General features: G+C 44.3%; 1 protein-coding gene across 5 annotated transcripts in view; it reads left to right on the top strand.

Moving 5' to 3' along the window:
* Nucleotides 1-24235, top strand: part of CDC42BPA (CDC42 binding protein kinase alpha) — a 172225-nt gene that overhangs the window by 147376 nt on the left and 614 nt on the right. For 4 of the 5 annotated variants that reach the window (XM_037138818.2, XM_053659562.1, XM_037138819.2 and 1 more), the window contains 11 exons: nucleotides 546-685; nucleotides 1552-1633; nucleotides 3433-3649; nucleotides 4432-4494; nucleotides 5450-6043; nucleotides 7544-7641; nucleotides 10018-10102; nucleotides 12650-12773; nucleotides 13724-13841; nucleotides 21367-21484; nucleotides 24062-24219. In XM_037138818.2, coding sequence (XP_036994713.2) covers nucleotides 546-685; nucleotides 1552-1633; nucleotides 3433-3649; nucleotides 4432-4494; nucleotides 5450-6043; nucleotides 7544-7641; nucleotides 10018-10102; nucleotides 12650-12773; nucleotides 13724-13841; nucleotides 21367-21484; nucleotides 24062-24219 — 1797 coding nt within the window. Of the gene's footprint in view, nucleotides 1-545; nucleotides 686-1551; nucleotides 1634-3432; nucleotides 3650-4431; nucleotides 4495-5449; nucleotides 6044-7543; nucleotides 7642-10017; nucleotides 10103-12649; nucleotides 12774-13723; nucleotides 13842-18479; nucleotides 18666-21366; nucleotides 21485-24061; nucleotides 24220-24235 lie in introns of all 5 variants that reach the window. The other variant, XM_037138820.2, reaches the window with a different exon arrangement.

Here is a 24235-nt window from a genome sequence, read left to right as displayed (position 1 = left end):
TTATTTCATCCAAAGTAATGATTTGAAAGCAAACACCTAGTCTTTGCTTGGAAATTAATTCCATGGTGTGTCGCAGTGTTCGGTGCTGTGTTGCCTTGCGATGGACAAGTGCTTAGAGAGCCGCCAGCACTGGGTCGCGCTGGGGAGGTGGGGTGCGCTCGGCAAGGGACGTACTCCCGCAGCGTGATCTGACTTGTGATCCGGAGTGATACTCCAAGTGGAAGCTGCATTTCATCTCACTGCCGAATTTGACTTTTATTCTACTTAGAAAGAAATCCATGAGTGTTATTTTAGTGAACTTCCAGCAAACGTTAAAAGGGTACCATTTAAAAATACTTCATCATAAAAAGCTGTTCCATGACTGAAGACTGTATTCTCACATGCCTCTCAGACGTTGTTAGCGGTATATGTGTTCCATCGGCCACTCCTCCAACCAGGGTGGCAGGCCCCCGACGCACCGTCTTCCCGCTTTCACCGTGTGGGTGCTTGTGTGATCGAAGGGGCTCCTTAGCGTGTGCGTCATTCTGTCTGTGCGTGTGCTTCAGATCCCGAAGCCCGCCGGGGTGAAGAAGGGGTGGCAGAGAGCGCTGGCCGTGGTCTGCGACTTCAAGCTCTTTCTGTACGACGTTGCCGAGGGAAAAGCGTCTCAGCCCAGTGTGGTCGTCAGCCAGGTGATTGACATGAGGTGAGCTCTCCAAGGTGACAGTATTTGTGTCTCTGCAACATGCGAATAAAAAGTGTGTGATTTTTCTACTAATCATATTGCCATGATTTTACTTAAATCTAATTTCATGATAATTTTCGGATAACCAATATTGCTATGTAACATAGTTAAAAACAGGTAGTTATAGGGAAGGCGTAGTTATAGGGAAGGTTGACATGGGGGGAGGGGGGCCTGGGGTCAGAGAAAAGAAGCTAATCTTCGAATCCAAAGGGCCAGTTGAATGGTCGCTGGGGTATTATCGGAAGTCTAATGTGTGGTATTAATATCATCACCTAAAGGCTTACAGTGTAATTTCCACATGAGGAGAGGAAATAAAAGTCTTCCAGTCAGACAGGCACTTGGAATATACAGTATACCGGTAGACACTTCAGTGGACGCACCTCGAATGTTTCTGGCCCCGTTCTGCAGCCGCCCCCCCCCCCCCCCCCGCCGCCCCAGCAGCTCTCCTTGACCTTCTCTTGTCCCTCCAGCCACGATCCCCGAACTAAGGACTGAAGCACAGTGGAGCACATCCGTTCTAGGTGTTGAGGGAACAGTAAAATGACACACGGGCCCCGGGCCACCAGCATTCAAACGCCAGTGCGCACGCACAGGGCTGGCCTTGGGGCTCCGGGCAAGCCAGGAGTGACTTCTAGCTCTCGTGTAAGGTGCCAGTGCGAAGTCACAGCTGCGTTATTTACCATGGGCACTACCCACAGTTACAAGGAGGGGAGACGCCGGCCGTGTTGCTTGGTCCGTTAGAGGATCGCTTCCTCTGCGTTCCTTGGACAGGCGCGCAGGACCACACCCCCCACGCACTGACTCTCAACGTCTCCCTTGCCCTTCAGGGATGAAGAGTTCTCTGTGAGTTCGGTCTTGGCTTCTGACGTTATTCACGCAAGTCGAAAAGATATACCCTGTATATTTAGAGTAAGTATGTGTGTGTGCTGTAATCGATCACCGGATTGTCTGTCTTTAATTAGTATATGTTTTGCCTGTCTGTTGCGATCACAAACTTAGCAGGAACAGGCCCAGACCCCACATTCATTCCTCCATTCACTCCGTGCCGCCCGGCACTCGCAGGCGTAGACAGTTAATGCTGGGTAAGCATTTAGTTCTGAAAAGCCCGCAGAGAGCATTAGTATGTGGCTTCTAACTCGGGTTTCCTCTTGGACGATTTTTTGAGTCACAAATGAATCTGAAAATACATACTGCCACATGGAAAGTAGATTAAGTGTGAGGTTTCTCAAGTTTTACAAAAATGGAAGTTTTTTTTCTTCTAAATCTGATTTTAAAAATTAACATGTTTTTCAGTTTTAGTGCTTTGCAATAACCACTCCAGACCTTAGTGGCTTAAAATAACAGGGATTTGTTTTTTCCCATCCTGTGGGCCAGCTATGCAGCTCCGTCAGGGTCGACTGCACTCCCTCCTGTGGCTGCGTTCAGCTCACTGGGGGCTGGAATATCCAGAAGGACCCGCCCTCACCTCTGTGGTCTGGTGCTGGCTCTGCGCTGGGCACCCCCAGTTCTCCCTGCAAACTCCGCCTGTGTGGTCTCCAGTCGTTCATGGGCTGGCTGAGCTCTCCGTGGCTGGCCTCCAAGAGAGCAAAAGGAGCCGCCAGGCCTTCTAAAGCCTAGACACCGTCCCCCAGAAGAAAAGGCATCATAACCCTTTTGTAGGCTGTTAGAGCAACTCATGAGGTCAGCCTGCGTTGAAGGGGAAGGGAATAGAAGAATGGCATTCCATAGGAAGAAGAGTCGGTAGCCACCTTTGGAAGCTGTCCACAGTCCAGCCTTGAATTGGTGCATAAAGTAGGTAAAAAGAAAGGAGAGCTGTCCCAACCTTATGCCCGTATGCTTAGTGTTTGTCTGTGAGTCTTGTGTCCCAGGTAGGTCTGACAGTGACGATACTTTGTCTCAGTTTCTGGACTGACAGCTGTGCTCTCTGTCCAGCCCCCAGCAGAGCCTTCCGAGGCCCATCTGCTGTAACTCATAAACCTACTGGGATTTTATTGTCGTGCGGCTTAAATTACTTTGCTAAAGTGTTCACTTACATAAAATTTAAGTCTGCTCTGTTATAAATGCTGTTTGCATAATGAAAGCTTCATTTAAAGAGTAATTAAAGTGGTTCTGATCTTCTCTGAGATGATGTGAGTTACTGGTATGAAATAAGAGAGTGTATTTCTGAGCACTTCGGATCTTTTCAATAAAACATGTTAAAAATTGATGTGGTGCAGTGCTTACGAGCACAGCCATGGGACCCCCACTCTTGCCGTGTGCCCTTGGACGTGAACTTCTGCAGCACAGTTCTTGCATGTGTAAGATCAGGATGTAGTAACAGTACCTGTCTTTCTGAAGATGTTAATAGGGCGAGTTAATTAATATTTGTGAAGTCTGTGATCCATGCACAGGGCCCAGTGATTACTCAGAAATGTCAGTTGCTGTTTTATGAGTGAGTGTAATGCATTTTTAGTGATAGTACTCTGGCGCTTGATAGCAAAGAAAATAAAATGATGCTGACATTTGGAATGGCATCTGCTGCCTTTGCTTTGCCATGAATTCCAATGCTAAAAGCTAGATATTTTTCCGATTAGGAATAGCTGACCTCTGCTCAGGTCACCCCTGATGAACACTCACTTTGCAGACCAGTGCTGAGCAGGCTAACCTAAGCATGAAACCGACTGGAAGGGTGTCTGTTTTCTAATACGAGTTTGATTCACATTTTCTAGGTCACCACTTCCCAGCTCTCAGCCCCTAATAACAAGTGTTCGGTCCTGATGCTGGCGGACAGCGAGAACGAGAAGAGCAAGTGGGTGGGGGTGCTGAGCGAGCTGCACAAGATCCTGAAGAAGAACAAATTCAGAGACCGCTCAGTCTACGTTCCCAAAGAGGCCTACGACAGCACACTGCCCATCATCAAAACCACCCAGGCCGCTGCGATCATAGGTGGGGGTCCTCAACAGTGCGCCTGCGTGGCCACTCACCTGCCTGGTCGGCGGGGCTGGCCTTCCGCTGGGGGTCCCCAGTGTCCAGCCTGGTGTGTGTCATGTCACAGGTGTTCGGTGCGTAGTGAGCGAGTCAGGCCGTGTGAGACGTCATCTCTCAGTAACCACGAATAAGCACACTTTCCAAATGCGTTTTCTTCTGACAAGGCAGCAGCACTGGAGTTTCACTCTTAGCCTATCTGTTCCCTGCTTGTGTGACTGAGAACAAGTTGTTTAACTTCTTAAAGCGTACGTGTCCGTGTAGAATGTAGACGCTGGTCACCTCACAGAGGTTGCGGGGACGTTGAGAGGAGGCATAGTACACAACAGAGTGCCCCGCACAGAACACGCCCCCGGAGACGGCCACTCCTGTGTCGGAGGTGTAAATTTTCGCTGTGTTTTTATGTGCAGGTCTAACTCTTCTGTTCCTTTCTGGTAAATAATGGAAAGGTCAGTGAGTGGGGTTCAAATGCCTTTCACAAATTTGCCCTCCCAAAACAAGAAATGGGACCTCACTCAGGGCACTCTCAAGTGAGGTTTCAATTTTTTCACCTTTCAGTGCATAAACATTTCCTCCTCTTTGTAAATATTGGTGTAGATATTTTAAAAGACATGAAAGAAAATTGAATCATAACATGCTATTGCTACTTTTATTTATTTAGGGTTTTTTATGAAATATAGTTATTAGTTTTACATGGTTTTTACCCAATAAAAGTGTTTCATGTTTGTTTATGTCTCACATAGATCATGAAAGGATAGCTCTGGGCAATGAAGAAGGGTTATTTGTTGTGCATGTCACCAAAGACGGTAAGAGAAACAGCCATCCTGAATTCCGAAATCTACACGGATGTGTTGTCTTGTTGTGTAACTTTACTTAACCGTTCCCTGAATGAACTCTGGTTGTGTTTCTAAAGAAGGTACATGAAAGAAAATGCAGCTTCATTTTTCCGTTCTAAAAGTATTAGAAGCAGTGACTGTCATTAAGATACATTTATTATTGGGGTTTCCCCCCTAGTTTATTACAAATAAAGGGTTGTTTTTTTTTTCTCAAGAGAAATTAAATACTGCCTGAAATAAAAAGAGACCAGTTTAATTTAGCATTCTTTTTTTAAAAAATATTTTATTTATTTATCTTTAGGGGGTAAGGGAAGGAGAGAGGGAGAGAAACATCAATGTATGGTTGCCTCTCGTGAGTCCCCTGCTGGGAACTGGCCTGCAACCCAGGCATGTGCCCTGACTGGGAATTGAACCGCAATTGTGTGGTTCACAGGCCCGTGCTCAATCCACTGAGCTACGCCAGCCAGGGCTTACTTTAGCATTTTTGAATATAGTGTTATATCAAGTTAGGTCATGGGGAAAATGCATTTAAACTTAATTAGTTTATTACCCACACAAATACTTACAGTGAAATATGAGTTACTCATCTTTTAAAAAATACGAACCCCATGGTAAAAGTTTCCTAGAACTTAGTACCAGCAAAAAGGTGGTTTGCGTGTTTGTTTAAGATCCTGCCTTACCACATGGCAATTCTTGGCTGGGGCTGGCAGGAATCTCAGTGCTAAATTTAACAGTTCACACTGGGTGTGTCAGGTGGTCTTGTAATGGGTGTATTGGTTCCTCTTCCTCCCTGTGACTTCTGAGCTCTTACTCTTCTGTGTGTGGATCTGTGTTTATTAGAGGTTGACTTATATGTATAATTGGGGTACAGTGAATAAATAAGCAGAATGTCTTGGATCTGATTTATCATGATTTCTTTGCGTAGAAATCATTAGAGTTGGCGACAATAAGAAGGTGCATCAGATTGAGCTCATTCCACACGACCAGCTCGTTGCTGTGATCTCAGGACGGAACCGTCACGTACGCCTTTTTCCCGTGTCAGCCTTGGACGGACGAGAGACGGAGTTCCACAAACTGGCGGAGACGAAAGGGTGTCAGACCATCACCTCTGGGAAGGTGCGCCACGGAGCCGTCACGTGCCTGTGCGTGGCCATGAAGCGGCAGGTCCTGTGCTACGAACTGTTGCAGAGCAAGACCCGGCACAGGAAATTCAAGGAGATCCAGGTCCCGTACAATGTGCAGTGGATGGCAGTCTTCAGCGAGCACCTCTGCGTGGGCTTCCAGTCGGGCTTCCTGCGGTACCCCCTGAATGGAGAGGGGGGCCCGCACAGCATGCTCCACTCAAACGATCACACACTGTCCTTTATTGCGCACCAGCCCACAGACGCCATCTGCGCGGTCGAGATCTCCAGTAAAGAGTACCTGCTGTGTTTTAGCAGCATCGGGGTGTACACGGACTGCCAGGGCCGGAGGTCCAGGCAGCAGGAGCTGATGTGGCCGGCAAGCCCTTCCTCTTGCTGTAAGAGTCTCTTTGCTTTCGGCTGTCTTATCTTTCTGTCTCTGCACTTTTCCTTCCGCTTCATCTCCTAGATGTATTTATGGGTGATAAAAGGTTACCCTTAAGTCATCCTTAGGGTTTTTCCTGAGTATTACTGGCAATTATGTTGTTTATGTAAAGTAACCATGCGTAGTTAAGCCTAGGCCAACTTAATATGCAAATAATCTTTCTATGGAAAATTTCACTTAGATGGATTTTTTTAACCCATGTTTTTATACTCTGAAATAACTAAACAGTTATCTTTATGGTCCTCAAAAATACAGTGTGATTATTAATATTTGGTAAGACTTCTTCTGGAGAAGTAGTTACCAAGTGAATTAGTTAATCAGGTATGTGAAGGTAAGTGTAACATCTTACTCAGTTTTGCATTTCTATCTAGATAGGTAGACATTCACAACAGCTCATCACACCCTTTCGAGAAACATTAAGACATTGATAAGGTTTAGATACTCATTGTGTGCCATGTCACTGCTAGGATATAGCAAGTAGGAGGGCATCCAGCCCAAAATGCTTTGTGTGTGGTCGGAGGCCCCTGAGCGTGTTGAATGCCGAGGGGAGGGAGCCACTGGGGTGAGTGTCAGCACTGGCGTGAGCTCCCCAAGGAGGCCCGAGAGGAGGGGATGTGGAGCCGGGGAAGAGAGGGCAAGGGGAGGGGACCTCTTCCCCGGTGACAGGAGGGGAGGGCGCCGGGGATGCGGTCGGTGCGGTTTAAAGCTTCAGTGGGAGAATGTTCCGGAGAGCTGTATACACTTGTTACAGAAAGCGTAGAAAATCTAGATAAAAAGAAGAAAAGAAAAATTCCTCTAACCCTGTGAACCCAGACTTAACTATACTTAACGTTTTATTTCTTTTGAAATATATACTCTTATCTATGGCGTCATGTTTAGAATGAATGCTGTTTTGTAACCTAGTCAGATAATAATTTTCAAAGTTTGACTTGTAATACGGAGTAAGAATTGAAATATCTGGCTTTTATGAGTAGATCAGCCAAAGTTTAATTCATGACCTTAGTGTAGATAAATCATCTAAAGTCTCTTTGCTTGTATCAGTTTATTCTTCCAATAAGTACGTATTGAAGATCTACCCTATTTGTGTGACTATGCTGGGTGCTTTATCATGCGTTCATAACTGGGACTGGAAAGTACTCCTACCTGAAGGTTTCTCTCCTTCCTAGGTTGGTTTCACTGTCAATTGCGTAGACACTTTAGGAATCCAATACTTTACAATGTAATGAAATTCCTTCACAGACCTAGTATTGGGCAAGGGAATAGTGCACCCTAGGTGTCAGCAGAATCCTTCTGTATTATATGGCTGTAAAATATCTTTATGTTCCATTTACTTCAGAAAGGTTTTGATGTAGTTACGTGATAACAGTGGGATCTGGGTGAGATTGCACTCTGTAATTATGTAACATGGCTCTTTCTGAAGTGTCCGGTTTAACAGCGCCGCCTCCTTCCCCAGGTTACAACGCACCCTGTCTCTCGGTGTACAGTGAGAACGCGGTTGATGTCTTCGATGTGAATTCCATGGAGTGGATTCAGACTCTCCCGCTCAAAAAGGTAATTTAACGTGAGAACGTGGGCTCAGCGAATTACTGAGTCCAGGTAAAGCTCGAGTATGACTGCGACTATTTAGCTGTTTTTCACTAATTGAGCAGTTTCCAGCGTATGTAATTGGTAATCCAGGGTTTAGTTAAGGGTGAAAAAAAATGAAACCAAGCTGCTTAATTTTATAAGTAGCTCAACTCCATACTATTTGTATTACATTTAGTTTCACTGTATTAAGTATGATTATTTCAATGTAGAACTAGAATATATCCTACAACTAAAATGTCAGCATTACCTTTGGCTATAATTTAAGGAGCTTTGAGAGTGTATATTATTCTTAACTATAACTGTTTTTCACATAATGGTACGCAATTTAAAAATCCTTTGAGGGTAGATTTATAGGCTAGAAAACTGGTTAAAATTAGAATCAAAACAGTGTTTAAGCATCTCATAATCAAAAAATAAAGTTTTCACATATTCATCATAAAACACAGTATTTTCCTTTAACATTTCCCTGTGATAACGTAAAGTTTCCCTGTGAGAAACTTTTGCAGGTAGTGTAGAACAGTTACTTTGCAGAAGTGAAGAGTAATAGTTTTGTATAGATATATGATACACGTGTCATTAGTTAGGGGCAGGGTTTGGAAGAATAAATAGAAGAAAGTAGCCAAGACTGTATTTCAGAGTCTTCCTCAACTTGAACCACATCATAAGTGAATAAAGCTCTGGTAAATATTGCCGTATTGTGTAAAGCTGCTAAGTACAGTCCTCCAGCATGTAAATTTTGGCTGATTACAATTAGTTTTTCCTTTTCATTTTATCATGTTAAGTTTACACTGTACAGGAAAGAATATATGGCCTTTAAGAAGCCTAACAAAAACCTGATCACTTGTGAACACACCTAACTCGAGAGCCAGAACATTACCCCTGTCCCTGCCTCTCCTGTGTCCCTAACTCCTGTCTCCCTCCGGGGGAATCGCAGTCCAGAATGCGGTGAATCATTTCCTTGCTCTCCTTAAATACTCCCAAGCACTATATTGTTCCGTTTTGCTTGCATTTGAGGTCCTCTCTCTTACTTTACGATTTGCTGTTTCTAAGACTCATCCGCGCAGCTGTGTGTTCCAGCCCCCGTGGTGTTACATGTGGTTCTTTGCTCTCACTGTGTGACACACTGTACTGGGTGGACAGACCATAACTCACCCGTTGTCTGATTAGCGGCTTTCTGCTGTCGCGAGCAGTGTCGCCTGCGTCTTCCGCTGCGTGTGTGCAGGGGTTTCTCTAAGTCCCAGGCCCGGGGATGGAATTGACGGGACATGGGGAGTTCGAATGTTCAGCTTTACAAGCTAGTGTCACTTTATTTTCCCAAGTCATTGTCCCAGTTGCCACTCCGCCAGCAGCATGTAAGGGTTTTTGCTGAGCCACATCCTCTCATGCTTGCCGTTGTCAGGATTCAGTTTTATAGCTCTCATAAATGAGTAGAAAGTGGTAATTCATTGAAGGATTAATTTGCATGTCCCCAATTAACCGTATTGTTTATAACCTTTTGTGTGCTTACTCTTCATTCATATTTTCTCTTTTGTGAAATATCTAGTCATACTTTTTGCTCATTCTTCCATTTGATTAGTCATCTTTTTCTTAGAGGTTTATTGAAATTTTTTATATACTATAGATACAGGGTTAGTAATGGCTGTGGTGAATTTGTTCTCTGTTTATGACCTACCTAACAATTTTTATGTTGTTCTATATTTATAAAATAATAATAGTATTTGCTGAAATTTTGTTACAAATTTTATTATAGTTATATATATCATTCTTATCCTTTAGATTTCCTTTCACTGTTGTTTAGGACCTCTCTAACTCAAGGTCATAAAGATATAACCTGTGTTTTCTTTGGAATGTTCCGCCTATTACATTTATGTCTTTAGTCCATTTGGATTGAGTTTTGGTCACGGTGTGAAGGAGGGACCGGGCTTCCTTCCGTCCACGTAGACAGCCAGCTGCTCCGTCCCTCCCAGGCGTCTCACCGTTTGCCTCTGTCCCCTGTGTGTTCAGCGCAAACGGGATTGGTCAAGTGGCTGAAGTGGAGGTGTCTGCGTGTGGTCACTGGGTCCCTAATAGCTTTAAGAAGTCAAATTTAAGGTTTAAATGTAGTTCTACTTTTTTTTTGGTCCAGAACAGTCTTCGTTTAAAATGTTATTATAATTTTGTTCAAATTAATTTTATACCTTTCCAGTCATATGAATGTTAATTTTTTTTGTTGATTTTCTAAGAAAGCTATATTTTAGAGGGGAAGGACAAACTAAAGGTCTTTATAAATGGGCCAAAAGTTTTATGATTTAATTTTTGAAGGTTTTGTTGAAATACTAATTTTAGTTTCTATTATTTTAGGCTCGACCTTTAAACAGTGAAGGATCATTAAATCTTTTAGGCTTGGAGACAATTAGATTAATATATTTCAAAAACAAGATGGCAGGTAAGCAAACGCACACTAAGAAGAGCGTGTCCCTGGGACTGTTCTCTCTAAGCCGACTGCCTGGAGATAGCACGGGGCAGACCCCAGCATCGAACTTGGCCGTGTCTCACCCCAATCTGTGGCCTTAGCCACTGTCCACTTACTCTCTCAGTCGATGAGGGTTCACTGCTGGATGAAAAGCCCTCTGTTCACACTTGCGTAGCTAAGTAGAATGTTTGTTTCTGGCCTACTGTGTTATTTTTCTGGGGAATACCCAGGTAAGTAAGGAGAGTAAGACTGAATGTATTTTCTGTACTCTCACTGCTGTGGAACCTGCCCAAGACTTGTACTAAAATAAGAAAACGCATCCAGAGTCCCTGGTTGGGACTGTCGGGAAACATCTTCTGCTGGTCGATGTGTTAGTCTCGCCTAGAGTCTTGGAGGTGCTAGTGACAGCATAGGTGGCAGAAGCAGGGACAGGGGAGTCGCTGGGACGCGCAGTGGCTGGAGAAGGGGTGAGAACCCTGGGCGGTACACAGTGGGGGAAGAGGGCAGTGTCCGAGGTGGGGAGGTAAGTCCCAGCCAGGGGACGGTCCCCAGGGAGCTAAATAAGTCAGGGGCTTGCCAGTCGCAGTATGCGTGAACAGGTAAAACCTCACATTATTATAATATATTATTGTAGTGTTCTATACAGTAAAGTAAATCTCATGGCTTAGAAACACATTTCTGCATAACAGAGGTATTTGTCAAGTTATGGTGTTTCGAGGTAGACCTGTTTAGTGAAGATGTACTCATGGTAGCTTAGTATTTAAAATGATTTCAATCGATTTAAATGCAAAAAACATGGCATTGAGAAAACACATTAAAATGTTTATACCAGTTTTCTCTGGGTAATGGAATTAACATCTTAAGTTTTTCTCTTTTCCCCTATTCTTCCAATACATTTGTATATTCTGCTATTGAAAAAGAAGACAATCATAAGTTTGTTGTTTGGTGGTAACACTAAAATACACACGCAACCTGGCTGGCTTCAGGTGTGCTGCCCTGGTGCGTCCTCGTGGCACCGGAGGCCTGAGGCACAGCGACTGGTGACTCGGGGGCAGGGGCCACGGTGTGATGCCCCGTAGGCCTTGGGGAGGGCGGTCAGGTTTAGCTCATTTCTGAGGCCCTGCACTCAGTTTTGTGTCTGTTTCTTAGAGGAATCCCACACATTTGTCTGAGTTGGAGCCTACCCCGTCCTCGCCACTCGAGGCCGTGATGATATTAATGTCCCTTCCCCAGAGTGTCCACTGAGTGAGACCTCTTCCACTGGGAATTTCTCCTGTGCCGTCAGCTCTCGGCCCTCGGGCAAGGAGCAGATTGGACTTAAAGAGGGAGAGCAAGACCTTCCGTGGAGTTGCCGTGTCCTTCGGAAGGGGAGGAAACCCTGTTTCCTAAAGACCCTTTCTCTTCCGGTCTTGCTTCCTACCCCATCTCGTAGGGGCTCAGGGCGCCCCTGCAGCCGCTGGCTCTGCAGACTCTCCCACTGCAGCTGTCCCTCAGCACGACCTGCTTCATCCCCACAATTCTGAGTTTAAAATTGTGTTTCACATTCTCACCTAATTTAAAAATGATGTCCTTTTTCATGTTTGTTGCTAGGAAAGCTGCCTGATTGAGAAGAGGGGACAGTTCCTTTTGTACTAATCTTACTTGGTTCGGTCTCACCCACCCATTTGGCTTCTCCCCACTTTTTTCTTGCTTAAGCTTTTTGGGTATAAAGACCGTGTGAAGGTTGGCTTTTCTCTTTTTCCTGGTCTCAGAGACGGCGTCCATCATGCGTGCTATCAGTCTACTTTACAGCCTGTTCACACCCCCGCAGGTGTGGGGGCCCACGGCTGACAGTTGTGTTTACTTCTGGGAGTCAAAACTGAAGTGGAATAAGGTGGGCACTGGCCTGCTAGTGTCTGTGATCAAGTTTCATCTGCCCTGAGATCAGAAGAGTAGAAATAGTGACAGTTTCCTGCCTCTAGTAAAGGTGGTGGTGGGAACACAGCTCCCTTTCCTGACTGTACACCTCTCAGATTGCAAAGAAAACAATCTTGCATAGAAAGCGCTTTAAGATGTAAAAATAATGGTGGTGGTTTTCATTTACATGAATAACTTACCATTCATGCCTGGTTACTGTGCAGGTTAGCAATAGCTCTTTAATGCCCCGAGCCATGGAAACCAGTCCCCAGGAGAAAGAAGAGGGTGCAGTTACTGGGGGGGGGGGGGGGGGGGGGGCAGAGTGACAGGACGCCAAGGCAACTGCATTAGTCCTTTTTCTTCTAGTAAAACAGTGCAATTTTATGCTTATAATAAAATAAAGTATACTTTGTAAGATACGTTTATCTTCAGCATCTGTTTGTTTATATATGTTCTGAAAATTATTGCTTACTTGCTACGATCAACACACAACTTTTAAAAATCAGAATTGCATGTACTATACTCGCCCGGTTGGTTAACGTTTGTACTGTCTTAGAGATGAATGGGTAGAAAGCGTTTTATCACTTTAAAAAACATCCTTGTTCTGTATTTTTTTTTTAACAGAAGGGGATGAACTGGTAGTTCCTGAAACCACAGATAATAGTCGGAAACAAATGGTTAGAAATATTAACAACAAGCGGCGTTACTCCTTCAGAGTCCCAGAAGAGGAAAGGATGCAGCAGAGGAGGTAGGGACTTCGTTTCTGCGAGTCTTCCGCGTGTGCTTGTGGCGTGGGAAAGGCTGTCTGCTGATGATACTGCATTCGACTGAAAATCTGAGCTCTCAAAATCTGTCCTTCCCCTGTAGTGTTGAAAGATGAATGTACACCTCAGGGCAGTTTTAATTAACACTCTCCAAGATGTGTGAACTAGATTCAAGTACCATATTTTGATTCATTTCTCTATGTATATGGAGTACTGACAGTTTTTAGAATGCGAACCTTGTTACAATATAAACATAGAACCTACCTGTGCATAATAGTAAACCTGTGTATATTTAAGAACTTCATATTAACTGTTCTCTTTATGAGCAAACAGAAGGAGGCTTGTGGTATTTTCAGTTACATATAAGAACATTTCTAAGTGTTATCAATTATTTTAAGACATACGTAAATGTTCAGAATTATCTGTAAAATAGAGCAGAGCTTCTTTGATGTCTTTGTGCTAAAAGAATCCTTTCCATTTTCCCACAAAAAAATTGTAAGATCTTTTATTTAAAGTGTAAAACAAATCTAAGTAAATTTTTTAAAGATTTTATTTATTTTTATAGACAGAGGGAAGGGAGGGAGAGAGGGAGTGAAACACCAATGTGTGTTTCATGCCAATGAAATCACACCAATGTGTGTGATTGCCTCTTGTGCGCCCCCCACTGGGGACCTGGCCCATAACCCAGGCATGTGCCCTGACTGGGAATCAAACCAGTGACCTTTTGGTTTGCAGGCCCATGCTCAGTCTACTGAGCTACACCAGCTAGGGCCTTCTAAGTAAATTTTAATTGAGTATATTCTGTTATTTTAATTCTATTTGTATTAACATGATTTCACATTTGTTTTTATGAAAAATCAAGTATCTGTGATTTGTTTCTGGAGTTATATAGCTTGATCATTAAAAGTGTCTAAACATGCGTTTTCTGTTACAGAGAGATGCTCCGAGATCCTGAAATGAGAAATAAACTAATTTCTAACCCAACCAATTTTAACCACATAGCACACATGGGCCCTGGGGACGGAATACAGATCCTGAAAGACCTGCCCATGGTGAGAGGCTTGGTGGGGGCATGGGAATGAATTGGGGTCAGAGTGAAGAGGGATGTGTGTGTGTGTGTGTACATGCTGTATGTGCTTAGATATATACAAGGCTTACTTAAAGGGATATGTTAGGATAACGAGGAAATGTTTATCTCAGTATATCACAATGTGTACAAAATGCATGATGATGTACCTGATGAGAAAAACCTAAGATTCGGACATTTATCAAAAACCAAACACAACATGTTCTTGTTTAGTTGCATCTAAACAAGATGCAACTATAAACTTGTCCCATACCCAGGTCTACTATTGCTGGTAAAATAAACTGCCAGATTAGGATTCGTACCACGATTCAGAACTCGGTTACCAACTCACTGAAACTTCACTGAGGTTTAGCAGTTGAGTACACAGAGTTGGCCCACCTCCACCCAGAGAAGCGGATTGGCCTGGCTGTTAATGGTCACATCCGTCAGCTGATTGTGGTTTCAAACCATTTTCCTTTGCCTGGTGGTCAGTCTTACATTAAAAAGGCAACATGGTGCTTTTTTAACAACATAAAGATTGGATTCTTGGACCTATTGGGTTGAGATTAAAAATATTAGTGTACTCTCTTTATATTTAACATTTCAGGATCAGAGTGTTCGCGACACATTATTGAACCTTTAGCATCACCCTGTTGATCAGTGGTGATAACATCTAGATTTAGCACAGAATTTTAAGTGTGGTTTATATACTGTGGCAATTTGGGAGATGGTCTGTGAGTTTTGATCCACAGCTCTATTAGGCAGAAAAAGTGATAGGTAATATAGTTCGATGTGCAGTCAAATTTTTTAAAATAAAAAAAGTAAACCTTTAAAGATAGTTTTGCATGTATTTCATGGGAGAAACAAAAAAATGGCGTGCATTCATTCGGGCCCAAGTTCCTCATTTTAGATATCCCAGTTAACCGGTTGGCCCTGCTTGTGAATGAATGAATGTGCCATTCTTACTTACTGTCGTCGTTTTCATCATCACTAAGACGTTGTTACTTGGCTGCAGTAATGCTCCATTAGGGAGTTCAAATCATTCATAAGTTATTTATCCTTTTGAAAGGGGGATTTTTATTAGCTCTGCTGGGTCATGTAAAGAAATTATACAAGAAGAGTATAGCTAATTTTCATATAGTAATTAAAACTAAAAAATTTGAGGCTGAGCATTAATAGTAGGCTAAAAATATTAGACATAAATAAAGGCTGGTCTAAATATTAAACTGTTATATTTAAAAGCTATACTGCCCTGACCGGGTGGCTCGGTTGTTGGGAGCATGGCCCCATACACCAAAAGTTTGCAGGTTCGATTCCTGGTCAAGCCAGATACCTAGATTGCAGGTTCAGTCCCCAGTTGGAAGGCAACAGATTGATGTATCTCTCTCACCACCCCCCTTCCTCTCTCTCTAAAATCAATAAAAACATTCTTGGGTGAGGATTTAAAATTTTTTTTAAGCTATGCTGTTTTTTGTTTTTTGTTTTTTGTTTTTTTTCAGCTTTTTCCTGGGGCTGAGATTTCACACTTCTCTCCGTTCTTTTCCCATCCTGAACATTTGCTTACAGTCTTCGGTCTGGTTTTCCTTTATTCTCAGAAGGAAACATAACGTAGCTGCACAAAGCCTTTCTCATTTTTCCTTCGGAAGTTACCTTACCGGGCCAGGTGCAAAAAGTACCTTAAGGGAGGGAATTTGTTTACTTATAATAAACAGTTGAAATGTGACCATATTTATAGCTTCAATGTGATAGATGAAGTGGCATGTAGTATTTTAATGATCTTTTAAAATTTAGTTATAGTTTTTCAACACCTCATATATAGTAGTTAGCATTGTGGAGGGATAGGAAGATACAAATGTTCAACACGTGCTGCAAAGCAGCACATCAGCAATACAAAGTTCAGTGCTTAACAAGACTTTGGTGGGCATTGTCTTTTGAAATTAATTTCTTCCACTTTTGCTTCATTTTGGTGCACAAAAAAGAATATAGTTTTCCTCTTGTATTTCAACAGCATAGCAAGATGAAAATTTTTGAGTAAATAATATTCTACATATTACAGTATTTTTCTTAAGGTGAAATAGTTTTAGGACTTAATAAAATATTTTTCTGCTTGGTATTTTTCTGCCAGCAGGTGAAAAATCCATTTGTTAATGTTCCGGAGTTGTTTAGACCTCCATACCCCGTAAGACTTGGTCCCCGTACACCTGAATCAGCACACCTATGCGGAACGTCGGATTCCCAACATTGTACGAACCTTTTTATCAGAGCTCACCTCCTCACTCCACGTTTCTTTGGGAGAGAAATGTTTCCCTTTTTTGTTCCAAATAAAGCCCAGACTTTATTACAAGTTCAGGTCTCACTTCCCAGAGGTTTGCCCCCTGACTTGGGAGCGTGTGGCCTTCCAAGCTGGCCTTGCGCTCCCATCAGACCACTCGATTTTCAGGGTTTGCTGTCACCAAGTCTGTGGACCCATGACTTCCTCATTGGTGCTTTTTGTCATTAATACCAGTGACTTTTTGCCCTGGCAGTTTTTAATGTTCCTCTCATTCCTTTCCTGTTTTCTTGCCACATATGCACTTCTGTATTTCCAGGACAGGAAGCTGGTGTGAATTTTTGAAACTTGTTCACCTATACACGTATTGCATCAAAGATTTTGTGTGAATTCCTGTGTTTTACAGCAATGTCTCATTTTACTTTCACCTGGCTTTTCTGCCTTTCACTAGCAAAGGGTACACAAGGTGGGTCTTCCATAGGCATCCACTTGCTCTCCTGGCACGTGTTTCTTGACACATGTCTACTCAGAGCCGTGCTCGCCTTGGGGTAGATGGGTAAACACGACCTTCATGTGCATGCCTGGGCCTGCCTTTACTGAAAAGCATGCATACTCTCATATATTCTCAGAATTCAGTATGTTCTTTCTACTGAAATGGGATTACGTGTATTAACGAACTCTTCACAAAAATGGAGATGGATCCATAGTGTAACATTAGCATGTATAAGAAGAGTTTTCAAATACCAGAGCTACGTATTGGCATCCAAGTAAAAAGCACACACCCAGACGTTTCTCTGTTTTACTTGTTCAAATTGGTATCGCTTCCCTATGAAATACTTAGAAGCTTAGAGAGTTTATTGGATGTCTTTGAAAGCTTGATTCTGTTTCTTTTCCACCAAAATGATTCTGAACTAGGGTTGTTTGCCTTGTGAATGTAGAAGAGATAGTAAGAGTCTTTTTTTTACCTTCTGTATCAGATGTGAGCCTTTCATGTGTACCTTAGTGAGACAAGAGAATATAGTCAAAACAGCACGTATGTCTTAGAAGTATGTACTGTGTTCATTTTTCTTGAATCCTTTTTGCCAATAACCTTTTTTCTTAAGTGGATACTGATAATAAATGACAAATTTGTGTCCAGTTGAATGCAGTAAGAATGTTTTACCTCTAGAAGATTTAACACGTAACATCTTTCTTACCCATTCCTAAAGTTGACAATAAATGATATTTCTAGCTCAGTGACCTCATAGAGCTCTAAGAAGTAATTTTGTCCCTTAAAATTAAAGTACATTTACATTATTAGTTTTTTTTCTTTTTGGAAATAACCTGAGAAAGTACTGATATCACTCACATTTCTAAATTTAAAACCATATCCTTTGTAGGACCTTTTTTTTTTAAGCCTACATAATTTACCAGATTTTTTTTTAAACAAAGCAAGCTTATGTCAACTCATGAGAACAGAAATTGAACATTTTCTCCTGCAAGTCACCCAGCCCCTACCTTGAACTAATAAGGAATTGTACAGTGTTTTCTGGAAACAGTTGTTAAGCACTGAATCTCCAAACTCCCATTAGAGAAGGCAGCTGGGTACTGATAGCTCCCAAATATTCAGAAGTTGTTTCATCTGAAAAACTAGAGTCCTTGGCTCCAAAGGCTTTTTTCTGTATGTCTAGCTTTACATTACTTCTCAAATGCACCTGAACATTAAAGGGAAGATTTTTTCCTGGTTAAAAAACAAACATTCTTTTGGGTGTCTACTGGAGACAAACTTGAGCTACTTCGAGGTAAACCAACAATTGATATGTTCCACAGCTACCATTTTTACTATAGGAAAACAAGACCAGGAAAAGCAAACTCGTATCACAGATATGTAAAAACTAGGAAATGGCCTTAGGTTTCAAAAGAAACAGTTTCATAACATTTCCAGGGAGAGGCTGGTTGTTGATTCACTTGTTCTTTTATAATTTCTTGCTTTTTCTGTCCTTAATGTTTTTGGTAGACTTTTGCCATGTTTTGATTCTGTCACATAAGAAAATGCTGAAGTAAAATCTGAGTCTCCTTATGACTCCGAAAGTCTAGTTTCTACTCACTTGACAACAGTTATAGAAGAGAATGATTTTATAGGGCGAATGAATTTTTTTTTTTTTTTTTGCAAATTAGCTATTTAAGTACCTGGTGCAAGAGTATTACAAAATTTAACTCCCTAAGAACTAAAAGTATTTCATTAAGGATTCATTTCTGATGTGATATGCTTACTTCATTTTTTTCTTCCATGCGTGTTGTCTGAAATGTCACCTGTAACCAGCAAATCCATTTCATTACCTTGTCACCTTTTTCTCCTTCCGGTTGTTTTGATAGCCAGGCTTCTCGTATCCATCCCCTCACCGTCACCCTGGTCTGATCTCCTCTCCGGTCAACTTTGAGCACATCTATCACATGACTGTTAATTCTGCTGAAAAATTTCTCTCTCCTGACTCCATAAACCCCGAACACCCCCTGTGTCTGCACTCTGTCCCCGGCACACCCAGCCTCACAGCTCTGAGGGTATGAACCACTATGTCAGGTGTCCACTTGTACTAACCCGTGTAGCTGTCCTCTGCCTGCTGCCTCAGTAACCCTGCCGAGGGCATGTGCTCTCTGAGCCGTTCCCTCTAGCCAGCTTCCCTCTTGCTGGACTTCTGTTCTTCCTCCTCCTCTTCTTTCAAGTCCTATTGTCTTTCTTCGTTTGAAGAAAAAGATGAGGACTGGGAAGGATGTGAGTTTTCTTTTTGAAATTATATTGAAGGTTTTTGTTGTTCTGTGTTTATTAGAATCCTTCCCATCATGGTATTTTCCATCACAGAGACTGTGATGAGAAACAGCCCCCCAGGGGGTCTTCATTCTGTCCAAACAGAAAGGGGCCCCAGCATTTTAAAATTTTTCATAACTCATTCAGAGAGGTGTTTTCTATTTAGTGAAATTAACATCTGTAGTGTCTGCTATTCACGGCTACAATAAACTCCTCTCAAAAAGCTTTAAAATCTCCAAAACAAAAAATATAATACAACAGTATTAATGGATAACAAAAATTACAGTAAAAGAAGCTAGTCTTACAAATCCTTGAGTTGCTGGTATGCCTTTAATTCCAACCAGGATCCAACATAAGAGAACTAAATTGAAGAGAAAAGTCACTGCCTGCACCACATCCTAAAGGTCTGTCCAACGGGGCACCTGCCAGCAGCCCGTCCCCTCGGCCTCAGGTCTTCATAACCAGCGGCTTTGCGGGGGCCAGGGGCCGGCACCCATTACCGCTGAGTATCCATGTTTCCACCAAGAGATATATGTTGTACTTCTAACTCCAAGGGAGCGTTTTCTCAAGTTAGTGTTACAGATAAAATGTTTGGATCAGATCACACAAACCCATCCTTCATAGTGTCCTCTGGTGTCAAGAAATCATGGCATCAGCTTTTTATTTGTATATGTAGTAAGTTAATTTTCCAGTAAAACTAGCTGTGGGATGTTTATTTTCATACTTTTGTTTATATTTTAAAATTATTCTAAATTATGTTTTAAACATTATTGACCTAAAAGTATAATGTATCTTATTTAACAGAATAATTATTTATGACAAAATAAGCCTAAGCCTTAGTTTGGAAGCAGATTGCAGGCAGTAGATCCTAGAACAATGTTGTATAAGTCAGTCAAGAATTTTTCATGTAAAAAAAATGGTGGAAATGTTGCTTAACTTCATCATTTATAAATAGAAATACTGCTGGTGGAGGAACTTTTACCCTGATCTTAATCATATTTGTACATGAAATGAAAAGGACCAGCAGGTTAGGTTTCGTATCACTTTATAGTGACGTTGAACTATAGCTGAGTGAATGATAAACTGTTGGGATTTTTAAAAATAAAACATATCTTCTGTGTATCATTCTTTTATTACTTCCACATTCAGTGTCACTAAAGAGCTGATATATTTTTTATAGGCTTAGTTTTTTGCCCTTTGCTTCGGGGCAGGTGTGTTTTGTAGAAAAGGATGGCACCAGTGATCTAAGGCTGGTAGCCAGAGTGGTTAACGATGCAAGGGCTGGAGCCACTAGTCCCCGCCTCCCATGCTTTCCTTTGCTGCCTGGCGTGCACGTCATTGGTGTCTTGCGGGGATGCTCCAAGATGCGTGAATGTTGAAGTAATTAGCACTGTTCCCATTCACATTTTTTTTATTTTTTAGAGGAAAAAAGTAAAGCATTTGCCTTTAACAAATAACACTAGGAATTACATGGACTTTGCAAATTTGATACATGAACCAAAACCACTGTGGTTGAATTTGGGGCCAGCCAGCCAGCCCTCCAGCCCTCTAGCCCTCTTTCAGTGTGTGATTCTGCAAAATGTGGGATTTGGAGTTTTTCAAGTGGTGTTAGTGCACTTGTTGTAGGGCTGGCTTTGGCTCTGTATTACTTGTTTTGCCATGATCTCCTACAGCTGTCATCCCTGACAGCCCTTCAGGTTTCAGAACGTTGGAGTTGCCGTGGAGGCCACGGGCTTATGTTCCCAGCCGTGTTCAGGCAGCTTGTCCCACACACCACTTCTCGGGGCAGGGGGGGAGGGGCCCTTCCCGATCACCCTGTGGCCCATTTACCTACCTTGGACACCTTGGAAAAACCATTCACTAATTAGATGGAAAACTTCTCAAACCAGTATTCCAAAGTTAAATCACTTCACGTAAGCCTTGGTTGCTGTAAAAGTTCTGTGTATGACTCGATTCTGTTCTGTTTGTGTGAGGTAGCAAGAATGCCTGGTGACTGGGGCTGGGAACATGTGAAGGCACGTCTCTCATGCCAGTGAAACATTTGCTTGAAGAAATGTACTCTTAATTGATTCTCCTCCAAATGGGATTATTCAGCTGTTGAATTATCCTAAGCAAAGAATCTCATACGTAGTAAAAACTTTGTTTTACTCATCTGCAAATGTCCTTGTAATTCTACCATTCACTGTCACTTCTAACCAAGTAACTGTTACTGTTCTCCCAACAAAACAATTTATTTGTGGATAAGTGTTTCAGTGAGCATAAGGATCAGCACTTCTTGTCTGGGCCGAGGTGCCCTTCTCTTTGTTAGGGCTTCAGTACCTTTGTGGGCAGAAGGGGTTGTGTTCTGTGTTGCTCTGGTCAAGATCATTTTGTTCTTGAAATTACAGTGAAAAATAGACATGTCTGCAGAACATCAGCTTCTGTCTGCTTGAAGAATTTTCTTTCTCTTGTTTGTAGAACCCTCGACCTCAGGAAAGTCGGACAGTATTCAGTGGCTCAGTCAGTATTCCATCGATCACCAAGTCCCGCCCTGAACCCGGTCGCTCCATGAGCGCCAGCAGTGGCTTGTCAGCAAGTAAGTGCCCCCAACTCAGGAAGGTGGGTCGCACCCTGGGTCGCCCCTGTGCATCCAGAGGGCCCCAGCGCCGCAGTCCCAGCTGGCCATGCCCAGTCAGCACAGTGTGGGTGTCATGCACGTGGTCAGGGAGCCCTTTTAGAGCACAGGCCACCTCGGAGACAGACCAGTCGCCCTGCAGAGTGTGATAATGGGGATCACACTTCGGATCACTCGGGGAATAAACGGGGTGCAGCAACAGAGCCAACCACGGGCAGCTGTCGGTGTGAACTCCTACCGGGAATTGGGAGAATCGAGTCCCCTTCCAGGGGTGCAGTCACATTTCAGTCCTGTGTGATGGACAGAAGGCTGGGGGGCAGGGGGGGCCCTGGTGGTAGTTGGGAGTGATAGAAGCTAAAGCACACGAGGTGGGTAAGTAGGTCAAGCAGGGTTTTGGAGAACAAGGGGAGATTTTTTTTTTTTTAAAGGATCATAAAGCCTTTGAAGAATTTTAAGTAGGGAAGGACCTGTATCTATATCCACTTTGCTCCAGGCTGCCAGACCGAGAGTGGGCTGGCGGTGTGCGTCCCCAGAGCTTGCTGGCAAAGCAGCCAGGTGCGCTGAAGGGGGCCTGAGACCCATGGAGGAGGAGGAGGAGGAGAGGAAATGGTCTCCAGATAAATTTCCGGAGGCAGAAACACTAAGACTCCTGAGAGGAACTAGCTGTGGGAAGGCAGGCGAAGGGAGGAGTTAACGATGCTCTCCTGCCGAAGCAGGGGCTAGAGCAGGCTGCAGGCGCAGGCGGTGACAGGATCTCCTGCCACTCGGGCCGGCCGCATCCCGTACCTGCACAAAGGCCCCAAAGCCCCCCCAAAACATCAGCCTGTTTGAGTAACTGAGAGAGGGTGGGGACAGGTTCAAGAATCTACCCTTTTGCCACAGAAGCAAGATAAGATTCATCATTCGTCCAGTAACCATTTTTAAGGACCTATTAGGTATCAGCTCTCCCGTCAGGGTGCAGAGGGCAGCGCCACCCCTGACGAGTACTGCTTCCAGGCGCTCGCGGTGCGTGTCGTCGGCATCTGTTTTCCACTCTGAACGGCAGCGACTCTTCTTGGCCTCTGTACAGAAGCCTGAGCTGACGGCCACGGGAGAGGAAACGGGCTCCATTACGTGCTCACGTCCAGTGGTGGCGTGGGAGCAGCTTCTCCTCGTTCCTCCGGGAGGAAGCGGGGAGGGTGTGCCGCAGGCACTGTTCGTCCGAATAGAAGGACACTGGCCGCGGGGAGGCTGCTCACCTCCGGATGAGAGGAAGGTGCAGCCGGAATACTTGGCTGACTTAAAAGTTAGCTTCATGTCGCTGAGTTCACTGAGGTCTTTGGTAATGCCTTGGTCACGTGCAGTGATCGTCAGGGTCACTGTCGATTCTAACTTGGGGGCGACTCTTCCGGGCCCAGGACTGCTCTCCGCCTCTTGCTCGGAAGCAGCGCTGCACCGGCTTAGAGGTCAGAGAGTGTAGCTTGAGGTGGCGACACACGCGCAGCCCGGAGTCCCAACAGGTGTCATCATAACTTGAGTGAAACCTCTTCCTTCCCCACAACTGGTCTGTGAGAGGATCGGGTCGCACCAAGTGCCGGCTCACATTTAAAAGCCAGTCAGTCGACAACCATGAGTGTTGCTCATGTCCTTGGATGGTGGCCCAGCCGAAGCTTCCTGAGGCTGCGGCGTTTCCTCCTGCGATGGTGGTTGGTCAGGCAAACACTGACGTCAGCACCCGCGCGTGCGCAGCTGCAGCTGCCAGAGGGCGCCAAGGACGGCCCTTCGCTGGGCGGGTTTTCCTCCAATCACGAAGTGACTTCAGTATTTTGGTGGCCACTGGGTGCATAAGCTTTATGAGTCGCCTTTTGACATTTTTATTGAATTCTTATTGGAAAAAACCCACGAAATTGGGGTTTGTTAAATTAGCAAAAAGTTAAAATAGTTTGTGTCTGAACATAGTCTTGTGTGACTGGTCTTAATATTGAAGCTCAGCAAGATTAAAACATTTTTAAGCAAAAAATTTTAAAATAATAGGGAGTGCTAAGTGCTTTGTATTCCGGGATGTTGCCCTGCAGGATGAAATTGCCTAGGTTCCTTTGCTTTTTTGTGAGCATTCTCTAGAAGCGAGGCGACGGTTATGCCTCAGGTGAGGTGGGGTGGCCGTCATCTCGGGGAGACGCGCTGTGCTCTCCCGTCGCTCGGCCTGTCATCATTGAGCACCTGCAGTGCGCCGGGCCCTGAGCTGGCCCTGAGCGGGCCCTGGCGGGGCGAGACCGAACGTGCGTGAGGAGGAGGCGGGACCCCGGGTCCATGGCGCCTGCGCCCTGAGAGAGGTGGCGCGGCGTGAAGGACTCGAGGGCTGTCTCGTCTGAGTGGGGACCTGCAGGGCTGATTCCGGGGCCTTGTCCAGCAAACTTCCCTAGTCCTGGCGCGGCCAGCACGCGCTCGCCACTCCCCGGGTGTCCGGACGGCTGCCGCGGGGGAGGCCGCGGTGGGGGGCGGGGACCTGGGCAGCCCCCGCGGCATCGGTCGAGCCCCCTCCGCGCTGTGCTGCCGCAGGGTCGTCCACACAGAACGGCAGCGCGCTGAAGAGGGAGTTCTCCGGCGGAAGCTACAGCGCCAAGCGGCAGCCGCTGCCCTCCCCGTCCGAGGGCTCGCTGTCTTCCGGAGGCATGGACCAAGGAAGCGACACCCCGGCCAGGGACTACGACGGGGAGGTGAGTGCCGCGTGGG

Source organism: Artibeus jamaicensis, unplaced genomic scaffold (genome assembly GCF_021234435.1).
Source record: "Artibeus jamaicensis isolate MK-2021 breed Jamaican fruit bat unplaced genomic scaffold, CSHL_Jam_final scaffold_754, whole genome shotgun sequence".
NCBI classification, from domain to species: Eukaryota; Metazoa; Chordata; class Mammalia; order Chiroptera; family Phyllostomidae; genus Artibeus; species Artibeus jamaicensis.
This window is presented reverse-complemented; position numbering and strand designations above follow the sequence as displayed.